The sequence below is a fragment of the Giraffa tippelskirchi genome, chromosome X, assembly GCF_054371585.1.
Source record: "Giraffa tippelskirchi isolate mGirTip1 chromosome X, T2T-mGirTip1v1.2.pri, whole genome shotgun sequence".
Lineage (NCBI taxonomy): Eukaryota > Metazoa > Chordata > Mammalia > Artiodactyla > Giraffidae > Giraffa > Giraffa tippelskirchi.
In genome coordinates this window covers 126,041,523-126,061,799 of record NC_137289.1, presented here as the reverse complement: position 1 = coordinate 126,061,799, position 20,277 = coordinate 126,041,523, and the positions used below count along the sequence as shown (strand labels likewise).

The 20,277-nt window shown below is 39.3% G+C and overlaps 1 protein-coding gene across 7 annotated transcripts in view; it reads right to left on the bottom strand.

Annotated features, from left to right (window-relative positions):
* The window catches only part of DMD (dystrophin), a 2,147,259-nt gene that overhangs the window by 221,972 nt on the left and 1,905,010 nt on the right, over positions 1-20,277 (bottom strand). For all 7 annotated transcript variants that reach the window (XM_081564318.1, XM_081564319.1, XM_081564320.1 and 4 more), the window contains one exon: positions 6,620-6,680. In XM_081564318.1, the coding sequence (XP_081420444.1) occupies positions 6,620-6,680 (61 nt within the window). The remainder of the gene's footprint in view (positions 1-6,619; positions 6,681-20,277) is intronic.

Below are 20,277 nucleotides of genomic sequence, written 5' to 3'. Positions count from 1 at the left end.
AAACCTCAAGGGCGATATGAAGATTCATTTTCACTCCTCTGGAAACTATTATAAATAATTTCTCTTTCAAAGTCAACATTCATAAAATCAGGAAATGTCAGAACTGGAAATGACCTATGATATCATGTGATTCAACCTCTTCAGGTGACAGATGGAGAAACTGAGACTCAGAGAAGATAAGTGATTCACCTTTGGTCAAATAGCTAGTTAATAGCAAAGTTGAAATCAGACTTCAAGTCTTCTGATACCTGGTCTATTTATTATTTCTGCCATTTCATTGTGTCCTGTCAGCTGCTAAAAGGTGTATTTTGGAGAAAAATATACATGTGAAGGATTTGACCAGAAACAGCACAAATTATATTCTGAGAAAAACTAAGGACACCTTTGCCAATCCCAACCAATATTCAAACTGAACGTCTGAAGATTAGAAGCATTCCTAGAATGGTAAGGTATCATGAATGAGACATGGGGGAATGTTTGCTTAGCTGGATTTCATAACCCAGTGTTTTTTTAATAATAAGTGTCCACCTCCGGACTTCCCTGACAGTCTAGTGGTTAAAACTTTGCCATCCAACAAAAGGGGTGCAGGTTTTATCTCTGGTCAGGGAGCTAAGATCCCACAGGACACAACCAAAAAACCCAAAACATAAAACACAAGCAATATTGCAACAAATTCAATAAAGACTTAAAGAACCTGTCTCATCAGAAGTGTTTCCACCACATTCTAACCAACAGATATTTAGCATCTTGACTGCTGTTACAGCTGAGACATAGCTATTGCTCCCTCTCTAAATAAACATTAAGTAGCATATTAAAAAGCAGAGACATTACTTTGCCAACAAAGGTCCGTCTAGTCAAGGCTATGGTTTTTCCAGTGGTCATGTATGGATGTGAGAGTTGGGCAGTGAAGAAAGCTGAGCGCCAAAGAATTGATGCTTTTGAACTGTGGTGTTGGAGAAGACTCTTGAGAGTCTCTTGGACTGCAAGGAGATCCAACCAGTCCATCCTAAAGGAGATCAGTCCTGAGCGTTTATTGGAAGGACTGATGTTGAAGCTGAAACTCCAGTACTTCAGCCACCTCATGCGAAGAGTTGACTCATTGGAAAAGACCCTGATGCTGGGAAGGATTGGGGGCGGGAAGAGAAGGGGACGACAGAGGATGAGATGGCTGGATGGCATCACTGACTTGATGGGCATGAGTTTGGGTAAACTCCAGGAGTTGGTGATGGACAGGGAGGCCTGGAGTGCTGCGATTCATGGGGTCAGAAAGAGTCGGACACGACTGAGCGACTGAACTGACTGACTGAGTGAAATAGAAGTCAATAATTCAGAGAAACAAATAAACTCAGCCCAAACTTGAAGCATAACAACTCCTGGCACAAATAATAGGAAGCTGGAGCAAGAATGAGGGCAAGATATGCTTTAAACATGGGAGATAGTTGGAATCTGAAAAACTGCCCAGAAAATTGAAATTGAGGCAATATGGTATGGAGGGAGGTGGTGTCAAAACTCAGATGCTACTGAAGTTAGGGAGCACGGGTACTCAAAACAGAGCAAGATTCATCAGTGTAACTGCGAAAAGATCAACAGGATACAAGAGGACACAAACAGCAAAAGGTAAGCGTAGGCTGATGGCCAAAATTTCATGCTGAGAATCAAATGCTTGTTCTAGTAGAACCACAGGGATGGTAGCCATAGGAATACAGGACAGTGAGAACTCCAGTCAGCCAATTTGGCAGTGACACAGCAATAACAGCAAGAAATGCTGACTGAAGCAACTGTCAGCTTCAACCGGGGGCGGGGGGTTATATCGTATTTTGCTAAGCAGAAACCAGCAGAAAGTGATGAGCAACTCAGATGTAACAGGTGGCTGGAGAAACATGCCTGGGATTGAGAATGGAGAGAAGGATAGATCAAGGTTATTAGACATCCACAGCAATGTAGACAACATCCAAAATAACTAGTAGGAAAAGACAGACACTCCTTTAGACCTGAGTTGTTTCTTGAACACTGTATGTTAAAAAGAGCTGAACAGTAAGAATGTTCCTCAGAACCCCATTTTTCATGCTTTTGTGAAGTGCTTCAGACATGTTTAGAAAGGCAACCTGATGCAATGTATTGCTGCTGACTGAGTCAGCAGGTTTCTCCCAAGCTTCATTACTGAATGCCTCCCGATATTTAGCAACCACAGCGTCTTTGCAGGAGGAAAGGACCAGCTTGTCTAAAAATCAAATCCTTCCTAAGAGACAGCTGGCAGAAATACAAGGTCAAACAGTTGACCTGGTATTACTCATAAGTAGCCACAAACCATCCTTCTCCTAGAAGTAATATATGTAGAACGGGTATGACCTCAATTGGTTTCTCCATGTGTGCATCAATGGGAGACTGTGAACAGCATTTACTTTCTTCATGAGTGAACAGAGACTAGAGACGATGCTAACAAATTTAATAACCAATATTTGGGCCATTCCAGTCACGACACCCCAAGGAAGATATAGCAGAGCTGGAGAAGATCCAGGAAAAAACAACTAAGATGATCAAGGGAAATGCTTATCTTTCATTCAAGGGCAGACTGAAAACCTAAAAAGGATTATACTCTCAGACTGGGAAGATGAAAATGAAAAGGAGGTAGTGAGAGGATGTGAGATTAAAGTCGACTCTGGGTAAATAGAATTGTATTCAGTGAATTTCATAGCACTTAATTGGGGCCGCTTCTTGAGGTTAAGGGATGTAGATTAAAGAGAAACTGAAGTACGTCTTTATTTATTTATAGAGAAATCAGTAAGTTTATGGAACTTCTTATTTCTAAGATAGGACTTAAGGGGAGAATGGGAAAAGTTTAAGAAACCACTGGATATACTCAATGCCAATAGATTGCACAGTGCATTGTAAGAAATAGCCATGATGCATCCTGATATTTTTGAAATGCAAATTACTAGGTTAATCGACAACACAGCTATTGTTGTTTGCATGTGGGTCAGACTTCTGGGCTAGTCGCCCTGTGGGTCTGACCCAGTGTGCGATTTCTTATGCTCTTATTATGTCATCTATGCAAAAACATGTTGCATGCAAGTTTGGGATTCCTAAATTCTTCTGATAGTCCAGAACACAGAAAAATAATTTTCTAACTCATTAAGAAAGCAAGAGAGAGTCCCAGCTCTTGGCTCCGCATGGTTTACCCATATGGGAGTGTACAACATAAAAAGGTGAAAGAAATTCTAACAGAATGTAGCAGCTGGTTAAAGGCTATTATATTGAAATTTTCATGAGTTTGACAGTAGGCCAAAAAACTACAAAATGGCAGAGAGTGGAAAAGGCAGTTGTAACAGGTTGAACATTGTTGGTGATTATTTTTTCAGTGGCAATGAAATCTGTAATGAAATAACCTGAAAGAGAGGCTGGCAGGAGTAGAAGAGCTCCAAGGGGAAGGGAAAATGAAGACGGTAACAATGATGTACACTGGGGACTAATAAACTAGACAAACATGTAGTTTCAAGTCTCAAAATCAAGGTTCTTAGTATCATATGAAAAGCCAGTGTTAGGATGCAGGCATAAACACTACTTGATTGGCTATCTAGGGCAGAAGAGGTTGTTACAACCTCAAGGATGAGTGGCTGACTCAGCGACTAACTGGAACTGTGCTACTGGTACAGAAACTTCTTGTTATATGGATGATCAGTTTATTTCAGCATTGAAAAGGAGCTATTCAGTTCAGTTCAGTCGCTCAGTCTTGTCTGACTCTTTGCGACCCCACGAACCACAGCATATTATATAGCATTAAAAAATATCCAGAGGAAACACTTATTTCTGCAGGTGGACATGTGTGGTTAAAAGCTCTTGCATGGAAGTCAAGACAAATAAGATGAGGACAAACGGGAGCTGGTTGAAATGATGTCATTACAAACATTATCATTATTGTTATTTGTGGACCAATAAGGTATCTCAAACTATGAATGGCATCTGCCAGGGCATGAGGTCCACTGGATCTTGTACAAAGTCAGTTGGTATAAGCAGAATATTTTAGAGAGTACTAATGTGCAATAATAAATCACAAAGGACATCAATAATCTGTTTATGGACAATGTTCTGAACATGTGTTCTCCCTATATTATGGCTTATCATTTTAAAAGTATATTTGAGAAACTGCACAATCTCTAATTTCAAGGAGATTATAATTGTACAGAGAATTGATCTCGGTAACGTTTCAGGGACATCTTTGAGAAATTAGGTAATTCTTCATTCCAAGGGACTGATCACTTCAGAGGTTTTTAAGGTCTCCATACTCACCTCTCTGCTCCTTTTCCTGTCTATTGTTCTATATTTCTTACCATTAAACTAGGAAGAATAATAGTTCTAAATTAAACACAAAGACCAAAGCTCCTTAGGTACCTGGAGAAACTGGAGTGGACTGAGAGGGCATATGTGAAGCTAATTCACAGTGGAAAAATAGAATTTCTGTGTTATTTTTAAAACTGAGAATTTATATTCTGCTAATAATGAAAATAAAGAATTTTTTTTTAAAAAAAAATAAAGATTAAACTTCTTGAAAAAGGCTGAGATCTTAAAGGTTTTGAATTTGGACAAGACCACGGAACCAGTCACACGCTTTGATTCCTAGAGTTACAAAGGAGCTTGGATGTCATCTAGTCCAACTCTTCATTTGAGAAATGAGAAACCAAGCTTTGTGCAGGTGAAGTGACTTGCCCTAGGCCATACAACCAACTAATCACAGAGTCAGGACCAGAAGTCAAGTTTTCTTATTCCCAGATCTGTGCCCCTCCCAAAATTGCCACCATAATCTTCAAGTTGGTGAAGGAGCTCTGGACAAACAGGAAGAAAAATAGAGAGTGGCTGTTCTCTGATCCTATCGAGGAGCAGAAGAGTCTAAGATACAGAGAGGAATTATAGCTTTTTTGGAATTCATTTTCCTTTCATTTTTTTGGACCGAATTCATTTCCACTGCTTCATAGCACTGTGCTGGGATCTTTCAAAGGAGATGTAACATCAGGGAGAAGATACATATTTAGGGAAAGGACAGTGGGATGAGGGGGGTAATCTAGGAATCCCACGAGACACTTAATGAACCCCAAACAGGTAACAATTTGGAGAATGATGGCTTAAAGATGTCTCAGACTCTCAGGTGATCCTAACATCTGGGCCACAAAAGGTTTTTTTTTAGCTCATAAAGGAATTGGATAAAGCGAGAGTTTTAGAAATGGATTGAAAAAGGAGCAGGTCTTTGTCAGAAATGGAAATTTGTGATGATGAAGACACTGATGTAGAAGAAGACTGGGAAGAATTTGAATAAAATGGCTGCACAAAATATATAGTGCATGTAAAGCAATACAGTTCATGTCTAAAAATCAGTACATTATTTAAGAGAATGGGTGATTTTAAATAGGTATTAAACCATGCACTTTAGAGTGACTAAATAATTATACACAACAAAAATAATAAAATCAAATTTGAAATTAGAAAATTAAAAAGTAGGATCAAAACACACTGAAGTAGAATTTTTAAAGTGAGAGAAACCCTGTCTGGAAAAATTTAGTAAGACCACCTTTCCTAAAGGATATAGCTCTCCTTGAGGAGCCAAAAACATCCCCTCAATCCCATTCTTCTGAGTTAACAAAACTGAGGAATGAAATCCAATTTCTTGAGAACTGTAGTAATGAAGATCTAGGACTGCCCTTATTGCTTGAGAACTGAATTATGAAGGATTGATGGGCAGTGGGAGAATAAAAACAGCCTCGATAAGAGATGGCAGGCTGAAAAGATGGAAAAACATTTCATATTTTTAGTCAGACTGATAGTGGAAGCAAGTTCAAAGACTTAAGTTGGTATTGCAGACTATTTCGTGAATCTGATTTATTTAAATTGTTGTTGAGGTAGCCGACTGAAACTTAAATTTAAGCTGGATTCAATTACACAGTTGATGAGTAACTGTTAAGGTACCATAATAACTCAATACTCTTTCTCCTCTCTCTTTCATGGCAACCCAATGTATCATAATTTGTATTTCATACAGCATCTTGCAGAAGGTGCTTCTAAGAACTTGTATGCTTTTGACTGACATAAATGGACCCTGAAAACAATATCATTTTTGTTGTTGTTATGTGAAAAATGCTGAGTGCTATGTGTTGAGAGTGAACACCTCAGCTCCACAAATCCAGAACTGTTACTGCCTGCCTTTGGGTACATCAAGTATTTATTCACCTAAAACAGTCTGTGGACAGATAGCTGCAGACACCTTCCATCTTTGTCTAAAGAAGAAATGTGGGAAAACCTCTGAATAAATAAAATTGTTCTTGTAAGTATTCACTGCCACTCTCCATAATATTATAAGCAGTTTCTATTCTATTGCACGAAATCCACACCACCTCCAATCACAAACCATAACATGTATGCTGCATTAACTGGACTTTTCCGAAAGGTACCTCCCTATGGCATCAGCAAGCTTTCAGTGGTCATTGTAGCATGACAATGTAGCTTCCTTGGGGAAGAAAGAACTGGGTATTGTAGGCCAGGCTAACGTCGAGTTTTAAAAATAAATTCATCTGTGAATATACACATTAGCCAAAATACATGCCTCTTTAAGAACTTGATGTTTTCGACTTACTTGATATAGTAGGGCACTTTGTTTGGTGAGACGGCTCTCTCCCAGGGACCCTGGACAGAAGCTAAAAAAGGGGAGGAAAGAAAGGCAAAGAGGTCAAGTTCACAGCAAACAAGAAAGACAGCATTAATCTCCAGAATTACAATTTTACACTGATATTGGTCTGTTTGTTCAGTTGCCCATGAAGACAGGACGGATTAACGTGCTGTTCTGAAGTTTCTGTCCTGATCTAAGTGAAATTGAACTCATTCAGGCACAAAGATAAATACAAAGGAAAAAAAAACAAAAAACGTTCCACTGCTATACCTATAGGGCAGATAAGAAACTGAATGTGTACAGGTTTTCTCTTACGTGTCTCCATTGGGTGCTGTTCTTATAATACTTCCTGTTGCTGTTTTGCAGTATCTTTCACTGTTTGATTGACTGGGTTTTATTAGGTTAGCAGCTGAAACATCCCTCTATATTTATATTCTAAGTTATTGACACTAAAGTACTTCACTTATCACTCTGATATGCTAGTTTTCCTCTTTATTTGGTTTGAATAGAATTCAATTTCATTTATTGATGACATGTTTTAATTGGTGCCTCAAAAATGTCAGGTGACCAGCATGATCTGATTAGAAAAGATAACCCCACGTGAGAGAATGGCACCCGATACTAGAGTGTAATAAAACTTTGGTGATGAGTGATGGGTCCTACAGGTGAAATTAAATTTCACATACTGGGAATTCGTTTCATAACAACTTGATTTTATATCACTCAAATAAATCACTTTTAAACTGGGTTTTAAATGCTTAACTTGTAGTGCTGCATTTTTTTCTTTTCCAAAGTTGAACAACCTTTTATGTGCAGTTTAATATGATGGGATTTTTTGGCTTATTTAAGAGAAAATAAAAAAGGATTTATTTATTTATTTATAACCATTTCCTTAATAATAAAATCTTCCGCCTGAAAAGAGTTTTAAGAAACTCCAGTTTTGAGACATAGAATTGCATAAAGCATATAAATACAAGAAGCATTCTTATTAACAACCAGTAATTTTATGTGTATGTCCATTTTTCCCCTGAATTTTCATCCTGCTTATAAGTTGAAGCACAGCTGATGTTGACCATTACTTCCTCCTATGAAAATCTCCCTTCTAAATTAGCCTCACAGTAAATTCAGTACACAGTGTATTGAGATGTAAGAAAACGTCAAAGCTAATATATCCTTGACTACACTGCATAATATGAAAGAACAGCTTCTAATAAAACTCTGCCCACTGCCAGACAATTTAAGGGTAATGAAACTATAGATTCTTTGTTTTATATAGAGTAATAGAGGGCTCAAGTCACCCAACCTTCAACCAGACATGCTGCTTTGTACCTTGGTGATATGTCATTTAACAGATATAAGACATGAATCTGTATTTAGCTGCTAATTATGCCTTCTCATTTTGGTGGACAGATTTTTAATATGGAGGAAAAAGACATTTATCTGTTGTTTGGAAGTAGTCCCTGCCTTCAAACCCTCCCTTTCTTTTTCTATTCTTCTCTCTTTCACCTTTGTCATTGTCTGCCCAACTCTCCTTTTGTCCATTATTCTTCTCTAGGACACAATTTTCTTGACCAGATTAGTACAGAGAGTAATAAGACCAGATCTGAGGACTTAGGCTGAACTCCCTGAGCCGATTGGGCAGTCTGATGTTATGGGAACCTAAAAGCCCAAGCCTTCTCTAGCATGAAACAGGGTGGAGAGCCAGAAATCATGGCTCCTGGTTGCTCGGGGTGCCTATTTCTTAAAACCATAGCATAAAATCAGAAGGTAGAAGAGAACTCCAGGGAGCACTTGGTCCAGTTTGCGCTAGCTGTATTGCCAAGGCTGTGGATGGCTAAGCGGAGAAGGAATGGTTCTTCTTTTCATAAAGGTTGGTATGGGCTGAGCTGCACCATTTGTCTGATCATCCTTCTCCAGTTCCCTATCATTCTGTTGTTGTTCAGTCGCTCAGTCATGTCCAACTCTTTGCGACCCCATGGAGTGCAGCACGCCAGGCTTCCCTGTCCTTCACCGTCTCCTGGAGCTTGGTCAAACTCATGTCCGAGTCGGTGATGCCATCCAACCATCTCATCCAGAAAGTCTGATCTGGAGGCTGCCGAGTATGTCCTCTGATAGCAGAAGAGTCTGTTCTACTGGCTGCTGGGTGGGGTCCTGGCTGGGTAGGGGTGCTCTGCCTGAATGGGACAACCTTCAAGCAGAAAATCTAGCAGGAAACAGAGGGAAAGTGGAATGCCTGCTGAGCGAATGGCCAGACCAACACCAGGCATCTATAGTGGACTTTGTATAGTTAAACATTAAAAGGAAAAAAAAATTCCCCAGAAAATGCCAGAGTAGTAGTCAAGAATATGCTTGAACTATGAACAGATAGAATAAAAAAAAAAAATTCCACAAAAAGGTAAGTTCCAGATCAATATGAAATTTTAAGCTCTTGTAATTGGAGTTTTTATTAATTTTTATAGAGAGTATAGAAATTATATATGAAAATGGTGAATTTTTTTACCTTCTAAAATAAATGCTTGTTGCCTTTCTGTGTAGCTATCAAACAGATCCGATGGTGAGATTCAGCGAAGCTTTTGTGCTGAAAGATGTTTTTCCCTCTTTGACTCACAACTCATAAATGCACCTAAGCAACTGCTTTGCAGTCATCATTTGAAAGTCGGAAATTTTATACCAAAAAATGTCCTTGATGCAATAAAAAAGAAAAATAACAGCCTTCCTCCATCTTGCCCCTGCCCTCTATCCCTACCACATACATACACATGGCAACTACTTGCTTTAGAAATAACACATAATCGGACAACGGTTCTATGTGATTGGAATCAGTGCTTCCTCCTCAGGAGATTGCTAAAAGGTTGTTGAGCAAAAGCTCGGGGCTGCCGGATTCTGGTCTTGCATATATTCCAAACTTGGTCAAATATATGGTAACACTCGTAAGTGTGTTTCAGAATTATCATTTCACTTCTCACAGGAATGCCAATGCCAACAACAGCTGTTTCTTATCTCAGGGTACCAGTGGAAGCTTGTCATCCCTCACAAAGCTAGCCTACATGATAGGCAGACACATCTCTTATGCCTAACGTGTCCATTTTTACTAGCCCATCACACGCAGATTTACTGGCAAATAGTTTTTATGACACTCTGCTGTCCTTTGGTATTTTTTTATACAGATGTTTCTATAACTGCTACATGTAATTCCAATGCAGCTTTGTGATTCAGATTCTCAAGGGTAAAAACCATCCATTATCATACGGCAGCAGCACCGTGGGGTATTGTCTACTGAATTTAAATAGCAAACTACACATGAGTTTATTTATTCCAAAACCAACCTCTGCATTTCCCTTGGTTACAGAAGCAGTATGATATCAACAGCAAGAAAGGGTAACAGTTCTACCTTCAAATGTCTTTCCTCCCTTGAGGTGACAGGATTCAATATTATGCCCGAGGTGTTTTTGAAAATCACCAACACAGGCCCCACTGTTTTGGGGAAGGTCTCATTTCTACCATTTTCTAATGCATGATGAACAGAATGGGCCAAGGGGAAGTACCCTGGTGTTAAGCCATATTTTAATCAACACAGGGGCCTAGCCAGAAAATTAGAAAGAAAGCTAGTATTATTTAACCTGTGCCAAAAGTGCACTCTCTGGAATTCTGACCCTCCTATGTTCAGTAATTTTCTACCTTTCTTATATTTGGTGGTTTTGGAGTTTAACAACATAACGTGGGTCAAAAGAAAGTGGGGATAGTTTATAGAAATAAATAAAACCCACCAATTCACTGGGGACAAAAAAGAAACCTCACCTGCGTGGGTTATGAAAAAGGCGTTGGGGAAGATAGGCCAGCTCAGAAGCATGAGGATTCCAAGAATGGTTTTTTTTTTTTTTTATTTTCAGAGTCTCTTTATTTTTATTTTATTTTTTAAATTTTATTTTAGTTGGGGGCTAACTACTTTACAATATTGTAATAGTTTCTGCCATACATTGACATGAATCAGCCATGGGTTTACATGTGTTCCCCTTCCTGGACCCTCCACCCACCTCCCTCCCCATCTCATCCCTCTGGGTCATTCCATTGCCCCGGCCCTGAGCCCTTGTCTCATGCATCGAACAAGGAATGGTGTTCTGTTTCACATATGATAATATACATGTTTCAATGCTATTCTCCCAGAACGTCCCACCCTCACCTTCTCCCTCAGAGTCCATAAAATTGTTCTCTGCATCTGTGTCTCTTATTCTGTCTCGCATATAGGGTTATCGTTACCATCTTTCAAATTCCATATATATGCATTAGTATACTGTATTGTTGTTTTTCTTTCTGGCTTACTTCACTCTGTATAATGGGCTCCAGTTTCATCCATCTCAGTAGAAACGATTCAAATGTATTTTTTTTAATGGCTGAGTAATATTCCATTGTGTATATGTACCACAGCTTCCTTATCCATTCGTCTGCTGATGGACATCTAGGTTGCTTCCATGTCCTGGCTATTGTAAACAGTGCTGCGATGAACATTGGGGTACACGCGTCTCTTTCAATTCTGGTTTCCTCGGTGTGTATGCCCAGCAGTGGGATTGCTAGGTCATATGGCAGTTCTATTCCCAGTTTTTTAAGGAATCTCCACACTGTTCTCCATAGTGGCTGTACTAGTTTGCATTCCCACCAACAGTGTAAGAGGGTTCCCTTTTCTGCACACCCTCTACAGCATTTATTGCTTGTAGACTTTTGGATAGCAGCCATTCTGACTGGTGTGAAATGATACCTCATTGTGGTTTTGATTTGCATTTCTCTAATAATGAGTGATGTTGAGCATCTTTTCATGTGTTTGTTAGCCATCTGTATTTCTTCTTTGGAGAAATGTCTGTTTAGTTCTTTGGCCCATTTTTTGATTGGGTCGTTTATTTTTCTGGAATTCAGCTGCAGGAGTTGCTTGTATATTTTTGAGATTAATTGTTTGTCTGTTGCTTCATTTGCTATTATTTTCTCCCATTCTGAAGGCTGTCTTTTCACCTTGCTTATAGTTTCCTTTGTTGTGCAAAAGCTTTTAATTTTAATTAGGTCCCATTTGTTTATTTTTGCTTTTATTTCCAATATTCTGGGAGGTGGGTCATGGAGGATCCTGCTGTGATTTATGTCGGAGAGTTGCAACAAAAAGAATAAAATACTTAGGAATATATCTACCTAAAGAAACCAAGAATGGTTTTTATGGACTTAGTCTATCAAGACCGACTCTATAGCAACATTTCTCAACCTTTCCCCCCTCTCTGTCCCCAATTCCAGGTATCTTTTCTTTCTTTTTAAGAAGATCAACACAGAAAACATCTTTACTTCTCTTGACTGAACTTCCATGTACTGAAGTCTATTTTTTTCAGTCATTTTTGCTCCTAATCACCCTATGCCACAGATACACTGTATCTATATCAGTTTCTGCATTGTATGTATCTGTGCTTCACATATAAAAAGAATGAGTTTTACATCTCCCCAGAACCGATTTTTGCCCTCTTGGGGGCAATATCACTTTGTTGAGAATTCTTGATCTAGAAGAAGTGATGAGAGGGGTTGGGGGAGAAAGGAAAACCCCTCTCTGTGCCTGAAATGTGACTTCAAATAGCTCATTTGATATAGTCAGACTGACTTGTGAGGTGGGTATTATTATTTTTATTTTGCAGATGATCAAACAGTTAAGATCACATGGGAAGACATGTCTCAGGTCATAAATCAGTAAGTATTAGATGGTAATTTTGGTTTATTACTCAAAGTAAAGTCAGATGATTTAGGAAATGGAGAAAACACAGCTATCGCGTGTCTACTCTGTACCACACATTGTATATTTCTTAATGTAATCCTTTCAAATGCCCACCATGGTTATGCTATTCCATTTTTACACATAAAGCAACCCATGCTCAGAAATGGTCAGTAAACTAACTCAGCTAGTAAAGGGTCACACAGCTAGTAACAAGTGTACCCCGGATTGCCACCAGGTCTCTTCTTTGGTAACAGCATTTGCAACTGTTGGGTGCAGCAATGTTCCCAAGTTCCTGAGAATGTTGGCTGAGGGTATTCAGGTGAGGCTCCTGGGAAAGTTCTTTCAAAGACCGACTGAACTGAAAGGCAGCTTTGCCCTTTTCCCATCTGCCTTCTTCCTGCCTTGGATGTGATGATGTTCGGAGCTATAGTAACCAGGAGAACAGAAGCCGTCTTGGTTGCAGCTCCCCAGAAACAGACAGACACAAGGGTCTGAGTGTGAGGAGTTAGAGTCCTGATGGAGGAAAGTACTGGGAGAAGAGCCAGAAGTGAGTCAGGAAAGGGAAGAAAGCTGATCAAGGATGCTCTACTGCTTTGGGCAGCTGGGACTCAGTGCAGCTGGGGCTTCAGTGTAGGACACACTTAAGAGTTATTCCCTGCACACCCGAAGGGCAAGGGAATGGTGAATTTATCTATTATTGCTTGAGGGCTATTCCTGGAACGTGGGGAAGTCTTTAACTCCCTGGCACTTCCAGTATGCCCCTCGTGCTGATGGCCAGAGATGCCCTTAAAGGCAGAGTCACGGGTATGTGTAGTTGGAAGTCAAGTTTTGGTGAGCCTGGCTATGGTGAATGCCAGAGGGTATATGGGCAAGGCCCTCACAACTTAGGCTACAGGAGTTATATACCAAGAATGGTTGAGAAAAAGGGGGGAGGCTCAAGAGGATGAGGATATATGTATACATATAGCTGATTCACTGTGTTGTAGAGCAGAAACTCACACATGAGAAAGCAATTATACTCCAATAAAAAACAAATAAAATTTTAAAAATATATGAGAAATCTGTTTTTTCAACTTTATTTTCTTAAAGTCTTTTATTCTTTGACTTTTTAATTAAAAATTTTAAACTTTTTATTTTATATTGGAGTATCGCCAATTAACAATGTTGTGATAGTTTCAGGCAGACAGTAAAGGGACTCAGCCATACATATACATGTAACCATTCTCCCCCAAATCCCCCTCCCATTCAGGCCAGATAATATGGAGCAGAGTTCCCTGTATCATATAGCAGGTTCTTGTTGGTTATCCGTTTTAAATATAGCAGTGCACACGTGTCCATCCAAAACTTCCTAACTATCCCCTCCTCCCATACTTACTCCTTTTGTTCTTTAAGTCTGTGAGTCTATTTCTGCTTTGTAAACATGTTCATTTGTATCATGGAGAAATCTAGTTCTTGACCAATATGTAGCTATAATTTCGGTTTATCTCTAAATTTCTATGTGAGAAACTTAGAGACTCCCACTTTGTGTAAGTCACTGTTATTTGAGTTTTCTGTTACATGCAGCCAAACCTGCTTCTAACTAGCCACTTTCACCTACCCAAACCATCTGTGGTTGCTCACATCATTTTAAACGACTGAACAGTATTCCATTAGTAGAAGTACTATACTGTATTTTAGAAGTTCCCTCTTCAGGACAATTTAGGTTGTTTCTAGTTTTTCATTGGTATAAGTAAGGCTTCAATGAACATCTCTGTAGATAAATCTTTGCACACATCTTTGTTAATTTTCTTAAGTAAAATTCCTAGAAGTATATTTACTTGATTCAAGGATATGAACATTTTAAAGGCACTTTATATAAATTATATTCTTGCCAACAGGAGTCTTTCTTTACTGGTCAAGGTGGAAAGAGAAAATCCATGGCCCACTACAGGTCAATGGCATTCCATTGGTACAATTCTCAAGGCATGTTAGATATATTGTGTAATACAATGGACTATTTGAGAACATGCCTTTCCCATCTCCTCTTTCCATGATAGATAATAAACTTATTGAGATCAGAAAGGCATTCAGCACACTGGCTTTTTACCTCAAATCCCAGCTCAGAGTCTAGAGGGGTATCTGGATCGCTAAGGGTGTCCAGAACACAGATTCAGAAGGGCTGGATTTGAGTCCTGACACCATCATCACTGCATGATCTTAAGCAAGTTTTGTTTTCTCCCTGAGCCTTATTTTTCTTATATGCAAAATGGGAATAATGATATCTCCCTTAGTGAAATGTTATCAGGATAAAATGAGAAAATGAATATGAAATTGTTTTGCAAAATGTTAATCACCATACAAATCATGTTGCTATCACATAGTTATGGGATGTTTTCTGAATAGTAGTAGTCCTGGAATCAGTCTCTTTGTCTCAACTGGGCAGAATTTGTCTTTCACCTTCAGATCCAGTTTTAACTACTATGAATGTGCCTCATATAGTATAAAGTGGGCCAGAGAGAAAAGTCTTTGAACATTATCTAACTGCCTAGGCTTGTGGTACTTTTTTCTTCATCTTTGTCTGCCTAGACCAACACCATCTTCCCAATAGAATCTTCATTCTTAGGTAGACCATTTGTCCACTAGTCATCAGTGTGAATGTTGAACATATTAGTTCATATATGATACAATGGGAAATAGCAGGTCATAGACTGTTTTATAATCAGAGGATTTGGATGATGAAAAGATAAGAAGATGACATCAAAAGAGACATAGATAAATAGAACAGTATTATGGACTCTATGGGAGAGGGCGAGGGCGAGGGTGGGATGATATGGGAGACTGGCATTGAAGCATGTAAATTATCATACGTGAAACGAATCGCCAGTCCAGGTTCAATGCATGATACAGGGTGCTCGGGGCTGGTGCACTGGGATGACCAGGAGGGATGGGATGGGGAGGGAGGTGGGAGGCGGGTTCTGGAAGGGGAAAACATGTACACCCATGGTGGATTCATGTCAATGTATGGCAAAACAAATATAATATTGTAAAGTTAAAAAAATAGATAAATAAACTAATTAAAAAAAACAAAATTAATGGTCAAAAAAAAACAACAACAAAAAAAAGAAGATTGTTCTTGAGGTACTATATACACAAGAGGTTATATAGATTAGAGGTAGGAGAGGTAGTTCATAAGTGACTTTGGTATCCAGTGAAAGCAAGGAATCATAGATGATTCTAGACTTCTAAGATGTAGTTAGTAGGCAATTAGGAGTTTCACTGACAGGAAAAATAAACTGAAAGGTGAATTTCAGATAAATTATGTGTTTAGATTAAAATACTTGGAAGATGGGTCTTTTCACTGAAACTCAAGTGAAAGGTCAAGACTATAAGTACTATATAGTAGCCAAAGCTATAAAAATGGCTGAACTCTTTTTTAAAAAAAAAATATTTATTTATATTTATTTGGCTATGCTAGGTCTTAGTTGTGGCACGTGGGATCTAGTTCCCTGACCAGGGATGGAACCCAAGGCCCCTGCATTGGGAGTTCAGAGTCTTAACCACTGGACCACCGGATAAGACTCATGGCTGGACTCCTTTAAGGAGAAAAGGCTGTCAAAGGAATTGTACCCTGTGGAATGCACCAAAATGGTATTGAAAATAGAAAATAGAAAAGCTGCCAAAAAAGATAATGTAGAAATTAGAATGAAGTAGGGTGAAACACAAGAAGGATAGCCAGATGGTGAAGTATGAGCTACAGTGGATTCCAATGGACTAAGGGTATAAAAGAGAAATATGTATGGCTCACAAGATCACTGTTGATCTCGACAGAGCAATTTTACAGGAGTGCTGAAGACTGAACCAGATCAGACAAGTTGATGGAGCAGGTAGACAGAGGGGAAGTAGCAGTATTAGGTCCTAATTACGTGTTTGAGAAATGGTGTATGACAGGAGAATAATGTGAATGCAGCGGGGGATCATCTGAGGGTTAGTCACACCTCTCTTCTGTCCTATAAACCAGCCTGTTCGATTCATTTATGGAATTTGTTTCTGGTCTCCTTTATAATAATTTTCCAGGCCAGAATACTGGAGTGGGTAGCCATTCCCTTCTCCAGGGGATGTTCCCAACCCAGGGATTGAACCCAGGTCTCCTGCATTGCAGGTAGATTCTTTACCAGCTGAGTCACAAAGGAAGCCCTTATAATAATTAATTACATGAAAAACTTATTTCTATTTTTTTCACTTCTTAAGGTGATAATCAAGATTATAATACAGGGTTTCAGTTTTCATGTAGTTATTAATAGCAAATGTATGCGTATGTATAGATCATTTTCCCCCACCACAATTGCTTTCTGTATGATTTCTATTTTCTTTTGATGTGATCCATAGAGCTCCTGTAGGCAGAGTACGTTTTCTGTCATTTAAATGAAAGGTCAAGTTAAATGTAACACTTTCCAAGACATTAAATTAAAATAAGAATAGTATTTTATATATCTATACCATATATCAAAAGTAAAGATTCAATGAAAACTTTAAGATCACTTACTAAACTTTCAAAGATAGGCAGGTTTTCCATAAAGATTTCAACAGCTGAGACAGATGGGCTACATTCCAGAGGGGAAGGTCACGAGAGTGATGAATGAGACCTCTAATGTCTGCCATGGCTGTGAAAATCTTTATGGCTAACTAAAATTCCTCACGAATAACAACCTGTAAATATTATATGAGCTGTCAGGCAGATAACACTGAGCTCTGAGACCATCGCACATGGTGAACAGAATGCCAGACTGTGGGATTTGTCAGTAGATTGCCAAGTCATTTAGAAGCTCAGGTTTACATTTGATCTGGGAAGACGAGAGTTCATACTAAACTCTCTGGCAAGGTGACTGAGTTGTGGAGATAAACACTAGATCTAATATCCAGTGCTGCTGGCTGCACAACCCCACAAAGACCAATATTTGGTAACATGACTCGAGAGAAAATCTCCTTCAAACTGACTTATACCAAGCTCCAGGAATCTCATTGTGATGATTAAGACAGTAAGAAAGAAATTAAGCCTCATAAGGCTGATATAGGAGGACAGGTGCCTAGCTAAGTTGAGCCATGACTGACGCATGGAGTTTCTGATAATTTCAAACAGAACTGGCGGACTCTATTACCACAGCTATGATTTTTCCAGTAGTCATGTACGGATGTGAGAGCTGGACCATAAAGAAGGCTGAGCACCAAAAAATCGATGCTTTTGAATTGTGGTGCTGGAGAAGAACCTTAAGAGTCCCTTGGACCGCAAGGAGGTCAAATCAGTCAATACTAAAGGAAATCAACCCTGAATATTCACTGGGAGGATCGAGGCTGAAGCTGAAGCTCCAATACTTTGGCCACCTGATACGAAGAGCCAACTCATTGGGAAAGACCCTGATGCTGGGAAAGATGGAAGGCAAAAGAAGAAGGGGGTGACAGAGGATAAGATAGTTAGATAGCATCACTGACTCAATGAACATGAATTGGAGCAAACTCTGGGAGATACTGGAGGATGGAGGAGCCTGGCAGTCTGCAGTTCATGGGGTTGCAGGGAGACAGACATGACTTAGTGACTGAAAAGTAGCAACATTAACACAGCACTTTCCTCCGGGTAAAGGCAGCTGAGGTCTTTAGGCCATCTGGGTTAGCCAGGTTACTAAGAAGTCAGTGCAATAATGCCAGGTGCCTTCAGTATCTCTCCAGATGTGCTTTTAAAAGACAGCAGGCAGTCAACACCATTTGCTGAATGCTCTCTGTGTGAACGGTATTGCATTAGGCACCAGAGAAATTTCAAGGAAAGTAAAATTTGAAACCTGAGCCAGTGGGGAGCAACTCAGATATTAAAAACCAAATGATTATAAATGAGATGTATATCCATTTAGAAAGTAAGATAAGAGTGAGAAACAGCTAAGAGTATGATAGCAATAAAAGTGATAAGAGGGAGGGAGAAATTAAATCGTGGCCTCAGTTCTTTACTCCACTATAAAAGAATTAAATATCTATACTGGAGTCATAGCCACAGGACTAGCAGAGTGTGTTTCCCAGCCCCTTGACCTTGATCATATGAGTCGCTTTGGCCAATGGAGCTTCAGCAGGCATGGTATGAACAGAAGATTGTCTTCTTATGCTCTGATGAGTTACCATGAGCACATGACCAGATGGACTCTGGTCCTTCAGCCCAGACCTCAAACCCCAACACATTTAGGGACAATCAGAACTGATCTAGCAGCCAATCTATAGGGCAAGAGGACGAGATGACAAGGGTGAGAGGGTGAGGGCAAGAAGAACATTAAAGAGATTAAAGAATAGAAAAATATTCACAAACCAAATCACTCCCATTTCTTACTAGCCACTTCCTCTACTATCATCTAAAACATTAATGGGGATTATCCCCTTTAGTCTCTGCAGTTGAGACTTGGGGGTTGTCCTCACTAGCCCCTGGAACCCCTTCTCTGAAGCTGAAACTCTATAGTGCTTACTTAGATTATGTTATTAAACTTCTCTCATCTCAATTTTTCTCTTCTGTGAAATGGAGATAATAATAATCCTTATTTGGGGAACTTCCCTGGTGGTCCAGTGGTTAAGACTGTGCCTTCCAATGCAGGGGATGTGGGTTTGATCCCTGGTTGGGGAACTAAGATCCCTCAAGACATGGGGCAACAAAGCCTATGCACTGCAACTACTGAGCCTGTGGGCCACAACTAGGGAGAAGCCTGCACCATAACTAGAGAAGCTCACCTGCTGCAACGAAGATCCCACGTTCTGCAAATAAGACCCAATGCAGACAAAGAAAGAAAGAAATATATATATATTAAAAAAATAATCCTTATTTTACAAGGTTGTTGCAAGGCTTAAACAGGTTAATCCATGCAAGACGCTTTGCTCAGCCAGTGTTAAGAGCAGAGAGTGCTCAATTTTTTTTGTTTTCCTACCCCTACCCTTATTATCATCATAATTTATATAGTGAGCTATCAAGATATTTATGCCATTAACTGACTCACCGCCAATGTGAGGAATCCCAGGGAAACCAGGCAAATGAGAGACTCTATGGTGCTACAGTTACCCTGACTGTTAACCTCCAAATCATGGGCCTAGCAAACAACTCCACTAAACAATCCTGCTTTCTCCTTTTCCAGCCAGTTTCTGACTCTTCAAAAAATTGTAGGCAGTTCTCAGAGTAGTAGAAGTTGAAAGAAGACAACTCTCCCTTCTGGCATTCTGAGGCTGGTGTCAACTACAAAAGTCAACTGTGTTTTATCATTCTCTATTAGTATTGTTTAGGAACTCAAAACAAATATTAATAGCCAAGTATTTTTAGGAAGAAATGAAACATTTCATTTTCATGTCTATCTTCAGTTCTGATTCTTAAATTAAATTTCACATCACTAAACTTACAATTTTTTTGTTCTATTTCAATTGGCGTGGGTGGTTCATGTTAGAGGAATTACCTGACTTGTCCTAAGACATCAGTTTTGTTGTCCTTAATTTTGTCCTAAGATAGCAAGGGTTCTAGTGAGCTTCTATGTTGGGCCCAAATAATAACTGAGGCTTTGGTTTCAAAACGTTCCCTTCTTTTCCTGACACCTCCAAGAGATGCAGCTGCTCCATACTGCCTGGGCCAAGTCTTTTGAATTGGTCTCTTTCCTTTGCTAGCTGGCCTAGGTCAAGTTATCCAGTACAAACTTTCACTTTTTACCTTCTGAGACAGAATTCTACTGGGTTTAGCTCACATCATAAATGAGCTCCTTCCATTCCATTCCTCTTCTCATTTTTTCCCAGACATTTCCTGCTCAGATTTTCGCTTTCAAGTCAAATTGCCCCCATGTTGACTAATCCTTCAATTATTCTCTCTCTTGTCTGCCTGCTTCTAGCTCATTAAAACATTAGCGCT